Raw genomic sequence first — 17,150 nt, forward strand, 5'->3', positions numbered from 1 at the left:
CCATGCGCACAAAAATCGTATTTTTCTAAACGTTTTTGCAAAAAAAATTTTTTGCATCTCTGTTAGTGAGCATTTATCCTTTGCCAAGATAATCCATCCACCTGACAGGTGTGGCATATCAAGAAGCTGATTAAACAGCATAATCATTACACAGGTGCACCTTGTGCTGGGGACAATTGTCACACAACACAATGCCATAGATGACTCAAGGTTTGAGGGAGTCTGAAATTGTGATGCTGACTGCAGGAATGTCCACCAGAGCTGTTGCCAGAAAATGGAATGTTCATTTCTCTACCAATGTTGTTTTAGAGAATTTGGCAGTACGTCCAACTGGCCTCACAACCGCAGGCCACGTTAACCACGCCAGCCCAGGACCTCCACATCCGGCTTCTTCACCTGCGGGATAGTCTGAGGGACGGTGTGTCTGTAATACAGCCCTTTTGTGGGGAAAAACTCATTCTGACTGGCTGGGCCTGGCTCCCCTATGCTCTCCCAGGCCCACCCATGGCTGCACCCCTGCCCAGTCATGTGAAATCCATAGATGAGGGCCTAATGCATTTATTTAAATTGACTGATTTCCTTATATGAACTGTAACTCAGTAAAATCTTTGAAATTGTTTCATGTTGAGTTTATATATTTGTTCAGTATATTTAGCAGTCTTAAGGCTATTTAGCAGTCTTATGGCTTGGGGGTAGAAGCTGTCTCGGCGCTTGTTGGTCCGAGAGCCGATGCTCCAGTACCGTTTGCTGCACGGTAGCAGAGTGAACAGTCTATGGCTTGGGTGGCTGGAGTCTTTGGCAATTTATCGGCCCTTCCTCTGACACCGCCTGATATAGAGGTCCTGGGTGGCAGGGAGCTCGGCCCCCTCTGTAGCGCTATGGGGTTGATGGTTGTGCATTTGCCATACCAAGCGGTGATACAGCCATTCAAGATGCTCTCAATTGCGCAGCTGTATAACTTTTTGAGGATCCGAGGGCCCATGCCAAATCGTGTCAGCTTCCTGAGGGGGGAGAGGTGCTGTCCTTAGTCATGTGTACACCAAGGAATTTGAAGCTCTCGACCCGCTCCACTAAAGCCCCGTTGATGTGGATGGGGGCATGCTCTCCCCTCTTTCTCCTGTAGTCCACGATCAGCTCCTTGGTCTTACTGACATAGAGGGAGAGATTGTTGTTGTGGCACCACACTGTCAAGTCTCTGACCTCCTCCCTGTAGGCTGTCTAATCACTGTTGGTGATCAGGCCTAGCAACGTCGTGTCGTCAGCAAACCTGATGATAGTGTTGGAGTTGTGCATGGCCACGCAGTTGTGGATGAACAGGAAGTACAGGAGCGGAGGTGTTGTTGCCTACCCTCAACACCTGGGACCGGCCCGTCAGGAAGTCCAGGATCCAGTTGCAGAGGGAGGTGTTCAGTTCCAGGGTGACCTGCTTGGTGATGAGCTTGGATGGGACTATGGTGTTGAACGCTGAACTGTAGTCTATGAACAGCATTTTCTCATAGTTATTTCCCCTCTTGTCCAGGTGGGAGAGGGCAGTGTGAAGTGCAATTGAGATTGCGTCATCTGTGGATCTGTTGTGGCAGTCTGCGAATTGGAGTGGGTCCAGGGTGTCTGGGATGATGGTATCGATGTATGTCATGACCAGCCTTTCAAAGCACTTGATAATTAAAGATGTAAGTGCTACAGGGCGATAGTCATTTAGGCAGGTTACCTTGGAGTTCTTGGGAACAGGGACAATGGTGGTCAGCTTGAAACATGTTGGGATTACAGACTGGGACAAGGAGACATTGAAAATGTCAGTGAAGACAGTTGCCAGCTCGTCTGTGCATGCTTTGAGATTGCGCCCTGGTATTCCGTCTGTTCCGGCAGCCTTGCGAGTGTTGTCTTATTAAAATATTTTACTCACATCGGCCACAGAGAGCGAGATCACACAGTCATCTGGAACAACGGGGGCTTTCACGCAAGACTCAGTGTTGTATTCCCCAAAGCGAGCATAAAAGGCATTTTTAGGCTGGGTTTTTGTATAGCACTTTGACATCTGCTGATGTAAAAAGGGCTTTATAAATACAATTTGATTGATTTAGCTTGTTTGGTAATTCTGCATCACTGGGCATCTCACGACTGGGTTTCCCTTTCTAATCCATTATCGTCTGCAAACCCTGCAGAATACAACGAGTGTCGGAGCCAGTGTAATAGGATTCCACCTTCCTCCTATATTGTCCTTTTTCATGTCTGATGTCTCGGAGGTAGTAGCAGGCTTTCTTGTATGCGTCCATGTTTGTGTCCCGTTTCTTGTAAGTGTTAACTCTAGCCTTTAGCCCAGTGTGGATATTTCCTGTAATCTATGGCTTTTGGTTTGGATACGTTCGTATAGTCACAGTGGGGACAACGTCGTCTATGCACTTATTGATGAAGCCCGTGACTAATGTGGTACATTTCTACACAGACATAGAAAGTGGTGTGAAGCTACCACTGACCGGGATACTGAGGGAGAAGTTGTGGCAGGCAGTGCCTGTAACCGTCATATTCCAGCTGGAGGATGTTGATCTGGGGTAGAAGAGCAGACGGGCTGGCCTGGTCCTGGTCTGGTCCTCCAGTAGATCCACAGTCAAAGACACTGACGCCTGGAGAGAAGCTAGGGCAGAGAAACATACCAGTTACAGCAGAGGTATTCAAAGTCGGGTTCGCAGTGGGGTCGCCACATTTCTAAAGAAAGTGGCTTCAATTGTCTTTTTTTTGTTTTGTTTTTTTACATTTTGGTATTCAATATGGAACAATATACAACCTTTTTTGAGAAAGATTATTAGAATAAATGTATTTATTATATTATCTTAATTTTGATAAGAAAGATGAAAATGTAATGACTTGAAGGTTGTGTGTTGATGTAAAAATTGAAATGTACACATTTTAAGGTTGTGTCATTCGATTTGGGGTGGGGTCGCGAATTTAAAAAAATTTTTAACAATGAGATACCATAAAATATCCAAACATTATCAAAATGTTAAATAGATGTAACAGGTGTTGTCTAACAGCCTAAGAGCCAGTTTCCCGGACACAGATTAAGCCTAGTCCTGGACTAAAAAAGCATTTTCAATGGACAAACAAACCGAGCCAATATAACAAATTCCTCTCATTCCAGTAATAAAACTCAAAGTAGAGTGTGTTGTGCTGTGTGTTGTAGTGTGGAGATACTCTGTACCCTGTATGTTTCCCACGTGGGCCCCAGTGACAGTGACACACAGAATGGCTGTGGTTACGGGAGTGTTAAGGGCCATGGGGACAGCACAGTGGAAGGAGTTCTGGGAGATCACGGGTGGGTCCATGGTGACAGACACCAACACACGCATCACTGGCTGGGACCTGGGGTGGACAAGAGGACACAACAGACAACACACGCATCACTGGCTGGGACCTTGGGTGGACAAGAGGAATTATGACGTGTTAATGTCATAATTCCACTATCCCCTAGCCTAGGCAGGAAATTCATCAACTTCATCTCCCTACTATTTGGTTTGCAACAGTTGGGGGTTATATAAAGCTACCTGCCTGCCTCTATGACCTGTGCAACAATCAGTGGCAACCCGTCATTCAGAGCCCCACCTGTTTTGAGCCCCACCTGTTTAGCAAAAAAAATTATATATATATATATATATATATATATATATATATATACAGTACCAGTCATAAGTTTGGACAGACCTACTCATTCAAGGGTTTTTCTTGATTTTTACTATTTTCTACATTGTAGAATAATAGTGAAGGCATCAAAACAATGAAATAACACATATGGAATCATGTAGTAACCAACAAAGTGTTAAACAAATCAAAATATATTTTATATTTGAGATTCTTCAAAGTAGCCACCCTTTGCCTTGATGACAGCTTTGCACACTCAACCAGCTTCACCTGGAATGCTTTTCCAACAGTCTTGAAGGAGTTCCCACATATGCTGAGCACTTGTTGGCTGCTTTTCCTTCACTCTGCAGTCCAACTCATCCCAAACCATCTCAATTGGATTGAGTTCGGGTGATTGTGGAGGCCGGGTCATCTGATGCAGCACTCAATCACTCTCCTTCTTGGTCAAATAGCTCTTACACAGCCTGGAGGTGTGTTGGGTCATTGTCCTGTTGAAAAACAAATAATAGTCCCACTAAGCCCAAACCAGATGGGATGGCGTATTGCTGCAGAATGCTGTGGTAGCCATGCTGGTTAGTGTGCCTTGAATTCTAAACAAATCACTGACAGTGTCCCAGCAAAGGACCCCTATACCATCACACCGCCTCCTCCATGCTTCACGGTGGGAACCACACATGCAGAGATCATCCGTTCAGCTACTTTGCGTCTCACAAAGACACAGCGGTTGGAACCAAAAATCTCAAATGTGGACTCATCAGACCAAAGGACAGATTTCCACCGATCTAATGTCCATTGCTCATGTTTCTAGGCCCAAGCAAGTCTCTTCTCCTTATTGGTGTCCTTTAGTAGTGGTTTCTTTGCAGCAATTCGACCATGAAGGCCTGATTCACGCAGTCTCCTCTGAACAGTTGATGTTGAGATGTGTCTGTTACTTGAACTTTTTGAAGCATTTATTGGGCTGCAATTTCTGAGGCTGGTAACTCTAATGAACATATCCTCTGCAGCAGAGGTAACTTTGGGTCTTCCTTTCCTGTGGCGGTCCTCATGAGAGCAAGTTTCATCATAGCGCTTGATGGTTTTTGTGACTGCACTTGAAGAAACTTTCAAAGGTCTTGAAATGTTCCGTATTGACTGACCTTCATGTCTTAAAGTAATGATGGACTGTCGTTTCTCTTTGCTTATTTGAGATGTTCTTGCCATATTATGGACTTGGTATTTTACCAAATAATCTTCTGTTTACCACCCCTACCTTGTCACAACTCCACAACTCCACTGATTGGCTCAAACGGCACACCTGTTAATTGAAATGCATTCCAGGTGACTACCTCATAAAGCTGTCTGAGAGAATGCCAAGAGTGTGCAAAGACGTCAAGGCAAAGGGTGGCTACTTATGAATCTAAAATATATTTTTATTTGTTTAACACTTTTTTGGTTACTACATGATTCCATATATGTTATTTCATAGTGTTGATGTATTCACTATTATTCTACAATGTAGAAAATAGTAAAAAAAAAAAAAGAAAAACCCTGGAATGAGTAGGTGTGTTCAAACCTTTGACTGGTACTGTATATATATACAGTTGAAGTCAGAAGTTTACATACACTTCAGTTGGAGTCATTATAACTCGTTTTTCAACCACTCCACAAATGTCTTATTAACAAACTATAGTTTTGGCAAGTCGGTTAGGACATCTACTTTGTGCATGACACAAGTAATGTTTCCAACAATTGTTTACAGACAGATTATTTCACTTATAATTCACTGTATCACAATTCCAGTGGGTCAGAAGTTTACATACACTAAGTTGACTGTGCCTTTAAACAGCTTGGAAAATTCCAGAAAATGATGTCATGGCTTTAGAAGCTTCTGATAGGCTAACTGACATAATTTGAGTCAATTGGAGGTGTACCAGTGGATGTATTTCAAGGCCTACCTTCAAACTCAGTGCCTCTTTGCTTGACATCATGGGAAAATCTAAATAAATCAGCCAAAATCTCAGAAGAAAATTTGTTGATGCATTCTGTCTGGTAGAGATGAACGTACTTTGGTGCGAAAAGTGCAAATCAATCCCAGAACAACAGCAAAGGACCTTGTGAAGATGCTGGAGGAAACAGGTACAAAAGTATCTATATCCACAGTAAAACGAGTTCTATATCGACATAACCTGAAAGGCCGCTCAGCAAGGAAGAAGCCACTGCTCCAAAACCGCCATAAAAAAACCAGACTACGGTTTGCAACTACACATGGGGACAAATATCGTACTTTTTGGAGAAATCTGATTAAACAAAAATAGAACTGTTTGGCCATAATGACCATCGTTATGTCTGGAGGAAAAAGGGGGATGCTTGCAAGCCAAAGAACACCATCCCAACCGTGAAGCACGGGGGTGGCAGCATCATGCTGTGGGGGTGCTCTGCTGTAGGAGGGACTGGTGCACTTCACAAAATAGATGGCATCATGAGGAAGGAAAATTATGTGGATATATTGAAGCAACATCTCAAGACATCATTCAGGAAGTTAAAGCTTGGTCGCAAATGGGTCTTCCAAATGGACAATGACCCCAAGCATACTTCCAAAATTGTGGCAAAATGGTTTAAGGACAACAAAGTCAAGGTATTGGAGTGGCCATCACAAAGCCCTGACCTCAATCCTATAGCACATTTGTTGGCAGAACTGAAAAAGTCAGCATCCCGGTGTCGCCTCTTCACTGTTGACGTTGAGACTGTTGTTTTGCTGGTACTATTTATTGAAGCTGCCAGTTGAGGACCTGTGAGACGTCTGTTTCTCAAACTAGACACTCTAATGTATTTGTCCTCTTGCTCAGTTGTGCACCAGGGCCTCCCACTCTTTCTATTGTGGTTAGAGCCAGTTTGCGCTGTTCTGTGAAGGGAGTAGTACACAACGTTGTATGAGATCTTCAGTTTCTTGGCAATTTCTCGCATGGAATAGCCTTCATTTCTCAGAACAAGTATAGACTGACGAGTTTCAGAAGAAAGTTATTTGATTCTGGCCATTTTGAGTCTGTAATCGAACCCACAATTGCTGATGCTCCATATACTCAACTAGTCTCAAAGTTTTATTGCTTCTTTAATTAGCACAACAGTTTTCAGCTGTGCTAACATAATTGCAAAATCATTTTCTAATGATCAATTAGCCTTTTAAAATGATAAACTTGGATTAGCAAACACAACGTGCCATTGGAACACAGGACTGATGGTTGCTGATAATGGGCCTCTGTACGCCTATGTAGATATTCCATAACAAATCAGCCGTTTCCAGCTACAATAGCCATTTACAACATTAACAATGTCTACACTGTATTTCTGATCAATTTGATGTTATTTTAATGGACAAAAAATTTGCTTTTCTTTCGAAAACAAGGACATTTCTAAGTGACCCCAAACTTTTGAACGGTAGTGTATATAATCACTGTAATGAAATATGTTTACCAATAGTAAATAGGGCACTCGAAAACCACAGGCACAGCATGTGATAGTCAACATAATAATACACATTGGCTAGGGCTCACCCCCCTGCTAAAATAAAGGTCCAATAAAATAAATAATAGTAAACTTGAGTTCTTACTGATTTTTTAAAATCTTCTATAGTGCTAGAGACTCAGTCAACATAAAATACACAATGGCTATGCTAATACATTGTAGGTCTGTATAAATACATTGTAGGTCTGTGCCCTATTTACTCTTGGTAAACATACAGTGGGGGAAAAAAGTATTTAGTCAGCCACCAATTGTGCAAGTTCTCCCACTTAAAAAGATGAGAGAGGCCTGTAATTTTCATCATAGGTACACGTCAACTATGACAGACAAATTGAGAAAAAAAAATCCAGAAAATCACATTGTAGGATTTTTAATGAATTTATTTGCAAATTATGGTAGAAAATAAGTATTTGGTCACCTACAAACAAGCAAGATTTCTGGTTCTCACAGACCTGTAACTTCTTCTTTAAGAGGCTCCTCTGTCCTCCACTCGTTACCTGTATTAATGGCACCTGTTTGAACTTGTTATCAGTATAAAAGACACCTGTCCACAACCTCAAACAGTCACACTCCAAACTCCACTATGGCCAAGACCAAAGAGCTGTCAAAGGACACCAGAAACAAAATTGTAGACCTGCACCAGGCTGGGAAGACTGAATCTGCAATAGGTAAGCAGCTTGGTTTGAAGAAATCAACTGTGGGAGCAATTATTAGGAAATGGAAGACATACAAGACCACTGATAATCTCCCTCGATCTGGGGCTCCACGCAAGATCTCACCCCGTGGGGTCAAAATGATCACAAGAACGGTGAGCAAAAATCCCAGAACCACACGGGGGGACCTAGTGAATGACCTGCAGAGAGCTGGGACCAAAGTAACAAAGCCTACCATCAGTAACACACTACGCCGCCAGGGACTCAAATCCTGCAGTGGCAGACGTGTCCCCCTGCTTAAGCCAGTACATGTCCGGGCCCGTCTGAAGTTTGCTAGAGTGCATTTGGATGATCCAGAAGAGGATTGGGAGAATGTCATATGGTCAGATGAAACCAAAATAGAACTTTTTGGTAAAAACTCAACTCGTCGTGTTTGGAGGACAAAGAATGCTGAGTTGCATCCAAAGAACACCATACCTACTGTGAAGCATGGGGGTGGAAACATCATGCTTTGGGGCTGTTTTTCTGCAAAGGGACCAGGACGACTGATCCGTGTAAAGGAAAGAATGAATGGGGCCATGTATCGTGAGATTTTGAGTGAAAACCTCCTTCCATCAGCAAGGGCATTGAACATGAAACGTGGCTGGGTCTTTCAGCATGACAATGATCCCAAACACACCGCCCGGGCAACGAAGGAGTGGCTTCGTAAGAAGCATTTCAAGGTCCTGGAGTGGCCTAGCCAGTCTCCAGATCTCAACCCCATAGAAAATCTTTGGAGGGAGTTGAAAGTCTGTGTTGCCCAGCGACAGCCCCAAAACATCACTGCTCTAGAGGAGATCTGCATGGAGGAATGGGCCAAAATACCAGCAACAGTGTGTGAAAACCTTGTGAAGACTTACAGAAAACGTTTGACCTGTGTCATTGCCAACAAAGGGTATATAACAAAGTATTGAGAAACTTTTGTTATTGACCAAATACTTATTTTCCACCATAATTTGCAAATAAATTCATTAAAAATCCTACAATGTGATTTTCTGGATTTTTTTTTCTCATTTTGTCTGTCATAGTTGATGTGTACCTATCATGAAAATTACAGGCCTCTCTCATCTTTTTAAGTAGGAGAACTTGCACAATTGGTGGCTGACTAAATACTTTTTTTCCCCACTGTATTTCATTATAGTGATTGTGTGCCCCAAACTCTATATAAATTATGTTTATAGATATGTGTTTATTTGATGTATTGATGCAGGGCTCATCCGTAAAATATTGATTCAGGGCTCACCTCTGCTAAAATAAAGGTTCAATAAAATAGGTAATAGTAAACTTAAGTTCTACCTGACTTTTTGTAATCTTCTATAGTGCTAGATGACCTCTGCGATCCAACACCAAAGAGACCACATTCAAGTTCTCCATTAGAAACTGGTTCATTCAGTCGGACCCCTGCTGCTGTCTATGGCAGCACACCCACCCCGCCCGGCCATCTAGATGTGTGAAGGTTAGTGTCTTATGTAGGGAGCTAATGATCCATCATGTATGACATTCCTGGGAGTGTGTAAACTTGTATTTTTTATTACCATAGCATTTTTGTATGTTCTCTATAGTTACAGTGATGGAAAAAAGCATTTGATCCCCTGCTTATTTTGTATGTTTGCGCCCACTGACAAAGACATGATCAGTCTATCATTTTAATGGTAGGTTTATTTGAACAGTGAGAGACAGAATAACAACAAAAAAATCAAGAAAAACGCATGTCAAAAATGTTATAAATTGATTTGCATTTTAATGAGGGAAATACGTATTTGACCACTCTGCAAAACATGACTTAGTACTTGGTGGTAAAACCCTTGTGGGCAATCACAGAGGTCAGACGTTTCTTGTAGTTGGCCACCAGGTTTGCACACATCTCAGGAGGGATTTTGTCCCACTCCTCTTTGCAGATCTTCTCCAAGTCATTAAGGTTTCGAGCCTGACGTTTGGCAACTCGAACCATCAGCTCCCTCCACATATTTTCTATGGGATTAAGGTCTGGAGACTGGCTAGGCCACTCCAGGACCTTAATGTGCTTCTTTTTGAGCCACTCCTTTGTTGCCTTGGCCGTGTGTTTTGGGTCAGTGTCATGCTGGAATACCCATCCACGACCCATTTTCAATGCCCTGGCTGAGGGAAGGAGGTTCTCACCCAATATTTGACGGTACATGGCGCCCCAAAGCATAATGTTTCCACCTCCATGTTTGACGATGGGGATGGTGTTCTTGGGGTCGTAGACAGCATTCCTCCTCCTCCAAACACGGCGAGTTGAGTTGATGCCAAAGAGCTCGATTTTGGTCTCATCTGACCACAACACTTTCACCCAGTTCTCCTCTGAATCATTCAGATGTTCATTGGAAAACTTCAGACGGGCCTGTATATGTGATTTCTTGAGCAGGGGGACCTTGCGGGCGCTGCAGGATTTCAGTCCTTCACGGCGTAGTGTGTTACCAATTGTTTTCTTGGTGACTATGGTCCCAGCTTCCTTGAGATCATTGACAAGATCCTCCCGTGTAGTTCTGGGCTGATTCCTCACCATTCTCATGATCATTGCAACTCCACAAGGTTAGATCTTGCATTGAGCCCCAGGCAGAGGGAGATTGACAGTTATTTTGTGTTTCTTCCATTTGCGAATAATCGCACCAACTGTTGTCACCTTCTCACCAAGCTGCTTGGCAATGGTCTTGTAGCCCATTCCAGCCTTGTGTAGGTCTACAATCTTGTCCCTGAAATCCTTGGAGAGCTCTTTGGTCTTGGCCATGGTGGAGAGTTTGGAATCTGATGGATTGATTGCTTCTGTGGACAGGTGTCTTTTATACAGGTAACAAACTGAGATTAGGAGCACTCCCTTTAAGAGTGTACTCCTAATCTCAGCTCGTTACCTGTATAAAAGACACCTGGGAGCCAGAAATCTTTCTGATTGAGAGGGGGTCAAATACTTATACTCCCTTATTAAAATGCAAATCAATTTAAAACATTTTTTACATGGATTTTCTTGTTGTTATTCTGTCTCTCACTGTTCAAATAAACCTACCATTACAATTATAGACTGATCATTTCTTTGTCAGTGGGCAAACATACAATATCAGCAGGGGATCAAATACTTTTTTCCCTCACTGTTTGTACTTGAAAATGTATCATTTTACCAATTCGGCCACTTGGAGGCCACTTGGGTACATTTGGGCAAACTCGTGAGGGACACCTGGGTGACTTCATACTAAATGTTATGTAGCTCCCTCATTCTTGAAGGTATCAGTCTGAAACTTTGCACGTACACTGTTTCCCTCTTATAGACAACTTCTAAATTACCTACAACTTCCTGTCTGAATGTATGGCTTTTATTTTTCATGTCAAAAATAGAAAATAGAAAACTTATGTTTCTTTGATTGTATTATCTTTTACCAGATCTATTGTGTTATGTTCTCCTACATTAATTTCACATTTCCACAAACGTTAAAGTGTTTCCTTTCAACTAGTACCAAGAATATGCATATCCTTGCTTCAGGTCCTGAGCTACAGGCAGTTAGATTTGGGTATGTCATTTTAGGTAGAAATTGAAACGAAGGGTCTGATCCTTAAGAGGTTATGATTGACTTTGAGTGTCCCTGTGTAAGAATTTCCACAACACCGTAAAACCGTTTTTATTCAGTGTGGATGGGCTCGCTGTTTGAAAGGGGAAACTCTTAACCTTTTCACGCTTGAGTTCCAAATATCTCTAACGGTCGCCCCAGCGTGAGTTTTTTTATGCGCGTGATGTCAGAATGCACTCACTGTTCCAAAATGTGATTGTTACGCAACAGGACAGTTAACCCACGCTACCCTCAAATCAAGGCACGCTGCCTGCTAATTATCTATAGGCTATGTTTCAACTTGTGAATTTCAAATTATTTTCTAACAAGTTTTATTTTCTAACAACAGTTTGAATTGAGGTGTGTTCCGCCTCCTCATTAATTCACATAAGCACAATTTGTGTTTGAGGCTTTACTGAGCCGGTCAAGACCCAAGCACTTCCCCTGTGTTTCCCCAGATCAAGTATGAAGATATTGCGCATTTCTAGTCAGAACAGGCCTTGCACAAACTTTTTCCCCCAGCACATTTTCTGGCTGGTACCTGCATTGCCTTCATTGTTGTTTTCCTTACAAATTGGACTTTGGACATGTATGTGTTCCTATCAAAGTAATAGTGGCTTATTTTCTGTATATCGTGTTGTTGTTTCTACTGTAGCACACCGTATGTATGTATGGATCATAATGTATTTACTGTTTTATTCACGTTTTCAAGTACTGGTGACAAATCATGCATTCTGATTCTTGCATAGGTTGTAATGGACACATATGATGTGTGTAAAATACTTTTTTGAAGGTTGTACTGATTATGATGAGCTAATGCTAAGCTATTTGCTGGCTATGTGTGGCGCCATGTTTGTTGACATCATACAATGCATTCTGGTTGTCACGTAAGCGTCTGTCAGACCAAAGATGTTATAACAAGGGAAAGTTCACTCGACTGACTTATGGTGCTTTCAAGACAACTGGGAACTCTGAAAAATAATAGGTCTAACCATGATGTCATTGATCTACAGGTCAGAAAGTCGGAGCTCTAGAAAGAGGCCTGAGTTCCCGAGTTGGAATTCTGAGTTGGATGACTATTAAAAAAGAAAAGAATCCCAGTCTGAGCCCTTTTTTCCCCCAGAGTTCCCAGTTGTTTTGAAGTTGGAAGTCGGAGATTTCCGAGTTCCCAGTTGTTTTGTACGCGGCATCAGATTGTAACGTTGGTACCTCAGGGTTGCCAGCTCAGACCACCCTTTCCAGGGCTTTTATTTTAATTTAGCGTATAAACTCCTCCTGTGTTTGCCCCCCATTTATTGATAAATCCCCCCATCATAGTAATATTTCCTGCATCATATCCCCCCACGATACCTTTCCCCATTTATAACCCCCATGGACTTGAAAACCCCCCACAAATTAAATGAACCCTCTCACAAACCCCCCTAAAATGGTTTCATCCCTGTTTAGCTATCGCGTTACGGTGAGGCTAGGCAGTAGGCTTGTATTTGGTGTGATGATATGTGAGGTGATAACATTTTATTTGCTTTGCGATTTGTCAAAAACGGTAAACGACTTGTCAAGTCATGTGCTCTGGTTCTTGCATACACTGTAACAAGTACATCGAAGATTTGTAATATGCTGAAAAGTGGCTAAACTAAGTGAATATTTTTCAGGCATCTTTGACTTTGTTTATTTGCGTCTTATAGTGAATGGCATTCTGGGATTAGGGAGTTTTCGCCAAGTCAAACATAAACAAACATGGCTGCCATCACAAAGAATTTAGCTGCTGTTAGCTTAGCTGACACGCATCTCTGTTCTAAACAATATGACATTTCTCCCTTGTGCTCAGAGAGATGTGGTACATTGTAAACTAGCTAGGTAGCTAACTTATGTATTTATTTTGGTCAGCGCAACCTGTTATTTAGACTGGTTTATGGAATGAGTTTAGCTGTGGATGTTCCATGTGATGTTTGGATGATGAAGTTCGCATTTATCTTTTACAATAAAAGGTGAAATTGAGGAATAAAGTTGTGACAACCTTTATTTCCCATCAGTACAAAACATTGTTTAGATGCTTTTCAGACAATGCTGTTTAGACGCGTTTGTTGCATCATACGTTTTGTTGCTAATGTTCCAATCACATATTTGTGATCGTACGCTACAGGGACCACTCAACAATGATCACAAATACATGGTTGTATGCGTCAAAGAGTTAACGCACCACCGGTGAGCATCACAGTTATTACGTCAGCTCGAGGACAGGGAATAAGAAAGCTGGCCTTTCAACACCAGGCAAAACGCAGGGCCGAGGAGGTCAGCACTGCGGCGGGGTTGATTTGGATCTAATTAGTTCGGTAAAAGAGGTGAGTTTGGGTTTTGCATTGTAGTGAGTTTTCTATAGTGTCAAATGCTCAACAATATAGGCTAAGAAAATGTTTGTGCAATCATGTAAAGACAATAACGGAGCTATAACGGTTTGTTTAGGCTATTAGCCTAAAAGGTTGAATACATTGGCCGTGTTGTCAATCCAGCATGACTTCTGCCGCGTTCAAAACAACTGGAAACTCGGAACTGGGAAATCTCAGACTTCATTGAGTTCAAGACAACTGGGAACTCAGAAAAAAACGAGCTCCGACTGGGAAAATACATTTTGAAAGGTCATCCAACTCGGAATTCCAAGTCGGGAACTTGGGCCTCTTTATAGAGCTCCAACTTGAAGATCACTGACGTCATGATTCAAACTTGTTTTTTTCAGAGTTCCCAGTTGTCTTGAAAGCACCATAAATCTAGAGAACGCCAGACTTTGATGACAAAATTTGCCCACAAGAAGGACCGCCGCGGCACCTTCCTGTTCAAGTGAGCACAACAAAAAGGTGAGTCCAAAAATGTATTGTATGCTGCTGCATAAATTATGTAATATACCAGGGAGATATGTATACTGTAGCTAAGAAAGTAATACTATGTGTATGTTGTGTAGTAAGCTGTTAGTAGCCCATGTGCCTCACCCTAATAATGTGGTCCCTTTCCCCCTCATAACTTAGCCTACTGTTCTGTTTTAGAGAAATGTAATCATCGAATATTGTAAGAGCTTTCATTGTCTGCTTATGCCCCCTTTATTTATCCAACGGGAGAATACTGTAAGAACGGCCCATGTTCTGAATTCTGTCGCTGTACATTTCAAAAGTGCTGAACAAATAGTTATATTGACTACGTCCTTCCTAGCGCGCTCATTAATGTCTTAATCGAAATTACTGATTGCCTCTTATCCACTTGTCGTCCTCTTATGCCACTTTGTACATCTCAATTGTCAGTAGAAACTACATTTGTTTAAGCAAGTCAGCCATATCAGCTATGTTTTTTTTAAAGGCAGTAAATGAGGCTGAATGAACTGTTTCGCTGCCAGACAAGGCTCTGCCGATAGCCAGGTGTAGCAGTGGTAAGGATTCACTCCATGGTGCTGAAAAGAAAGCTCTGCTGTTGGGACAGCTTTATGTAGGCCCTAACAGTTTGTGGGCACCGTCTTGTCACCGTTATAGTGCAATTAATGTATTGTTTAGTGTTGTGTAGTGGTTTGCATCTCAAAAATGTTTTTTGAGTTTGCCCCACCAAAATGTACATGCTAAAATCGCCACTGGCAACAATTTATCATTTTACAAATGTGTTCTTTCCCGTGCGCAAAATTTCCTTCTGTAGGAAGGCGGGGGCAACTTCATGAATATTCATGAGTCTCAACATAGAACCCATCGGGTGATTTGTTGAGACTTCTTGAGTGCGATGTCACTCTGATCCCTTACCAAAACACGGTGGAAAATGTCTCACCTCTGATCTGAAACCAGTAGTAACCGTCAACTTCAATGACAGTAAACATCAAATTAAAATAGGAATCTGACATTTCCGCGCCCCAATACCATTGTCACCGAGGAGGGCTTGCTAACTAGCTACAGTGTTATTCATATCAGCCATTTTCTTTTAGAACAGCTCAGCTAGCGAAATGCTACTTCGCGACGCTAGCTAGCTAACGTTAGCTAGACTCGGGAGCTCATGGGGACATAGGCTTCAGGAGTTACAGACAGTGCATTCGGAAAGTATTCAGACCCCTTGACTTTTTCCACATTTTGTTACGTTACAGCCTTATTCTAAAATGGATTACATTAATTGTTTTACTCATCAATCTACACACAATACCGCATAATGACAAAGTGAAAACAGGTTTTTAGAAATGTTTGCAAATGTATACAAAATAAAAAACTGAAATACCTTATTTACAGTTGAAGTCGTAAGTTTACATACACTTAGGTTGGAGTCATTAAAACTCGTTTTTTCAATCACTCCACAAATTTCTTGTTAACAAACTATAGTTTTGGCAAGTCGGTTAGGACATCTACTTTGCGCATGACACATGTACAGTGGGGAAAAAAAGTATTTAGTCAGCCACCAATTGTGCAAGTTCTCCCACTTAAAAAGATGAGAGAGGCCTGTAATTTTCATCATAGGTACACGTCAACTATGACAGACAAAATGAGGAAAAAAAATCCAGACAATCACATTGTAGGATTTTTAATGAATGTATTTGCAAATTATGGTGGAAAATAAGTATTTGGTCAATAACAAAAGTTTCTCAATACTTTGTTATATACCCTTTGTTGGCAATGACACAGGTCAAACGTTTTCTGTAAGTCTTCACAAGGTTTTCACACACTGTTGCTGGTATTTTGGCCCATTCCTCCATGCAGATCTCCTCTAGAGCAGTGATGTTTTGGGGCTGTGGCTGGGCAACACAGACTTTCAACTCCCTCCAAAGATTTTCTATGGGGTTGAGATCTGGAGACTGGCTAGGCCACTCCAGGACCTTGAAATGCTTCTTACGAAGCCACTCCTTCGTTGCCCTGGCGGTGTGTTTGGGATCATTGTCATGCTGAAAGACCCAGCCACGTTTCATCTTCAATGCCCTTGCTGATGGAAGGAGGTTTTCACTCAAAATCTCATGATACATGGCCCCATTCATTCTTTCCTTTACACGGATCAGTCGTCCTGGTCCCTTTGCAGAAAAACAGCCCCAAAGCATGATGTTTCCACCCCCATGCTTCACAGTAGGTATGGTGTTCTTTGGATGCAACTCAGCATTCTTTGTCCTCCAAACACGACGAGTTGAGTTTTTACCAAAAAGTTCTATTTTGGTTTCATCTGACCATATGACATTCTCCCAATCCTCTTCTGGATCATCCAAAGGCACTCTAGCAAACTTCAGACGGGCCTGGACATGTACTGGCTTAAGCAGGGGGACTGCAGGATTTGGGTCCCTGGCGGCGTAGTGTGTTACTGATGGTAGGCTTTGTTACTTTGGTCCCAGCTCTCTGCAGGTCATTCACTAGGTCCCCCCATGTGGTTCTGGGATTTTTGCTCACCGTTCTTGTGATCATTTTGACCCCACGGGGTGAGCTCTTGCGTGGAGCCCCAGATCGAGGGAGATTATCAGTGGTCTTGTATGTCTTCCATTTCCTAATAATTGCTCCCACAGTTGATTTCTTCAAACCAAGCTGCTTACCTATTGCAGATTCAGTCTTCCCAGCCTGGTGCAGGTCTACAATTTTGTTTCTGGTGTCCTTTGACAGCTCTTTGGTCTTGGCCATAGTGGAGTTTGGAGTGTGACTGTTTGAGGTTGTGGACAGGTGTCTTTTATACGGATAACAAGTTCAAACAGGTGCCATTAATACAGGTAACGAGTGGAGGACAGAGGAGCCTCTTAAAGAAGAAGTTACAGGTCTGTGAGAGCCAGAATTCTTGCTTGTTT

General features: G+C 42.2%; 1 protein-coding gene across 1 annotated transcript in view; it reads right to left on the bottom strand.

Moving 5' to 3' along the window:
• Positions 1-2,435: 2,435 nt before the first annotated feature.
• LOC311143169 (integrin alpha-X-like) overlaps positions 2,436-17,150 on the bottom strand; it is a gene marked incomplete at its 3' end in the record, with an annotated part of 53,207 nt that continues 38,492 nt past the window's right edge. Inside the window, exons 16-17 of the mRNA XM_084178955.1 lie at positions 3,197-3,357; positions 2,436-2,632 (exon numbers count right to left, since the gene is read on the bottom strand). Of these exons, the coding sequence (XP_084035081.1) occupies positions 2,436-2,632; positions 3,197-3,357 (358 nt within the window). The remainder of the gene's footprint in view (positions 2,633-3,196; positions 3,358-17,150) is intronic.

Source organism: Coregonus lavaretus, assembly GCF_964263955.1.
Source record: "Coregonus lavaretus genome assembly, chromosome: 15".
In the NCBI taxonomy this organism is placed as follows: domain Eukaryota; kingdom Metazoa; phylum Chordata; class Actinopteri; order Salmoniformes; family Salmonidae; genus Coregonus; species Coregonus lavaretus.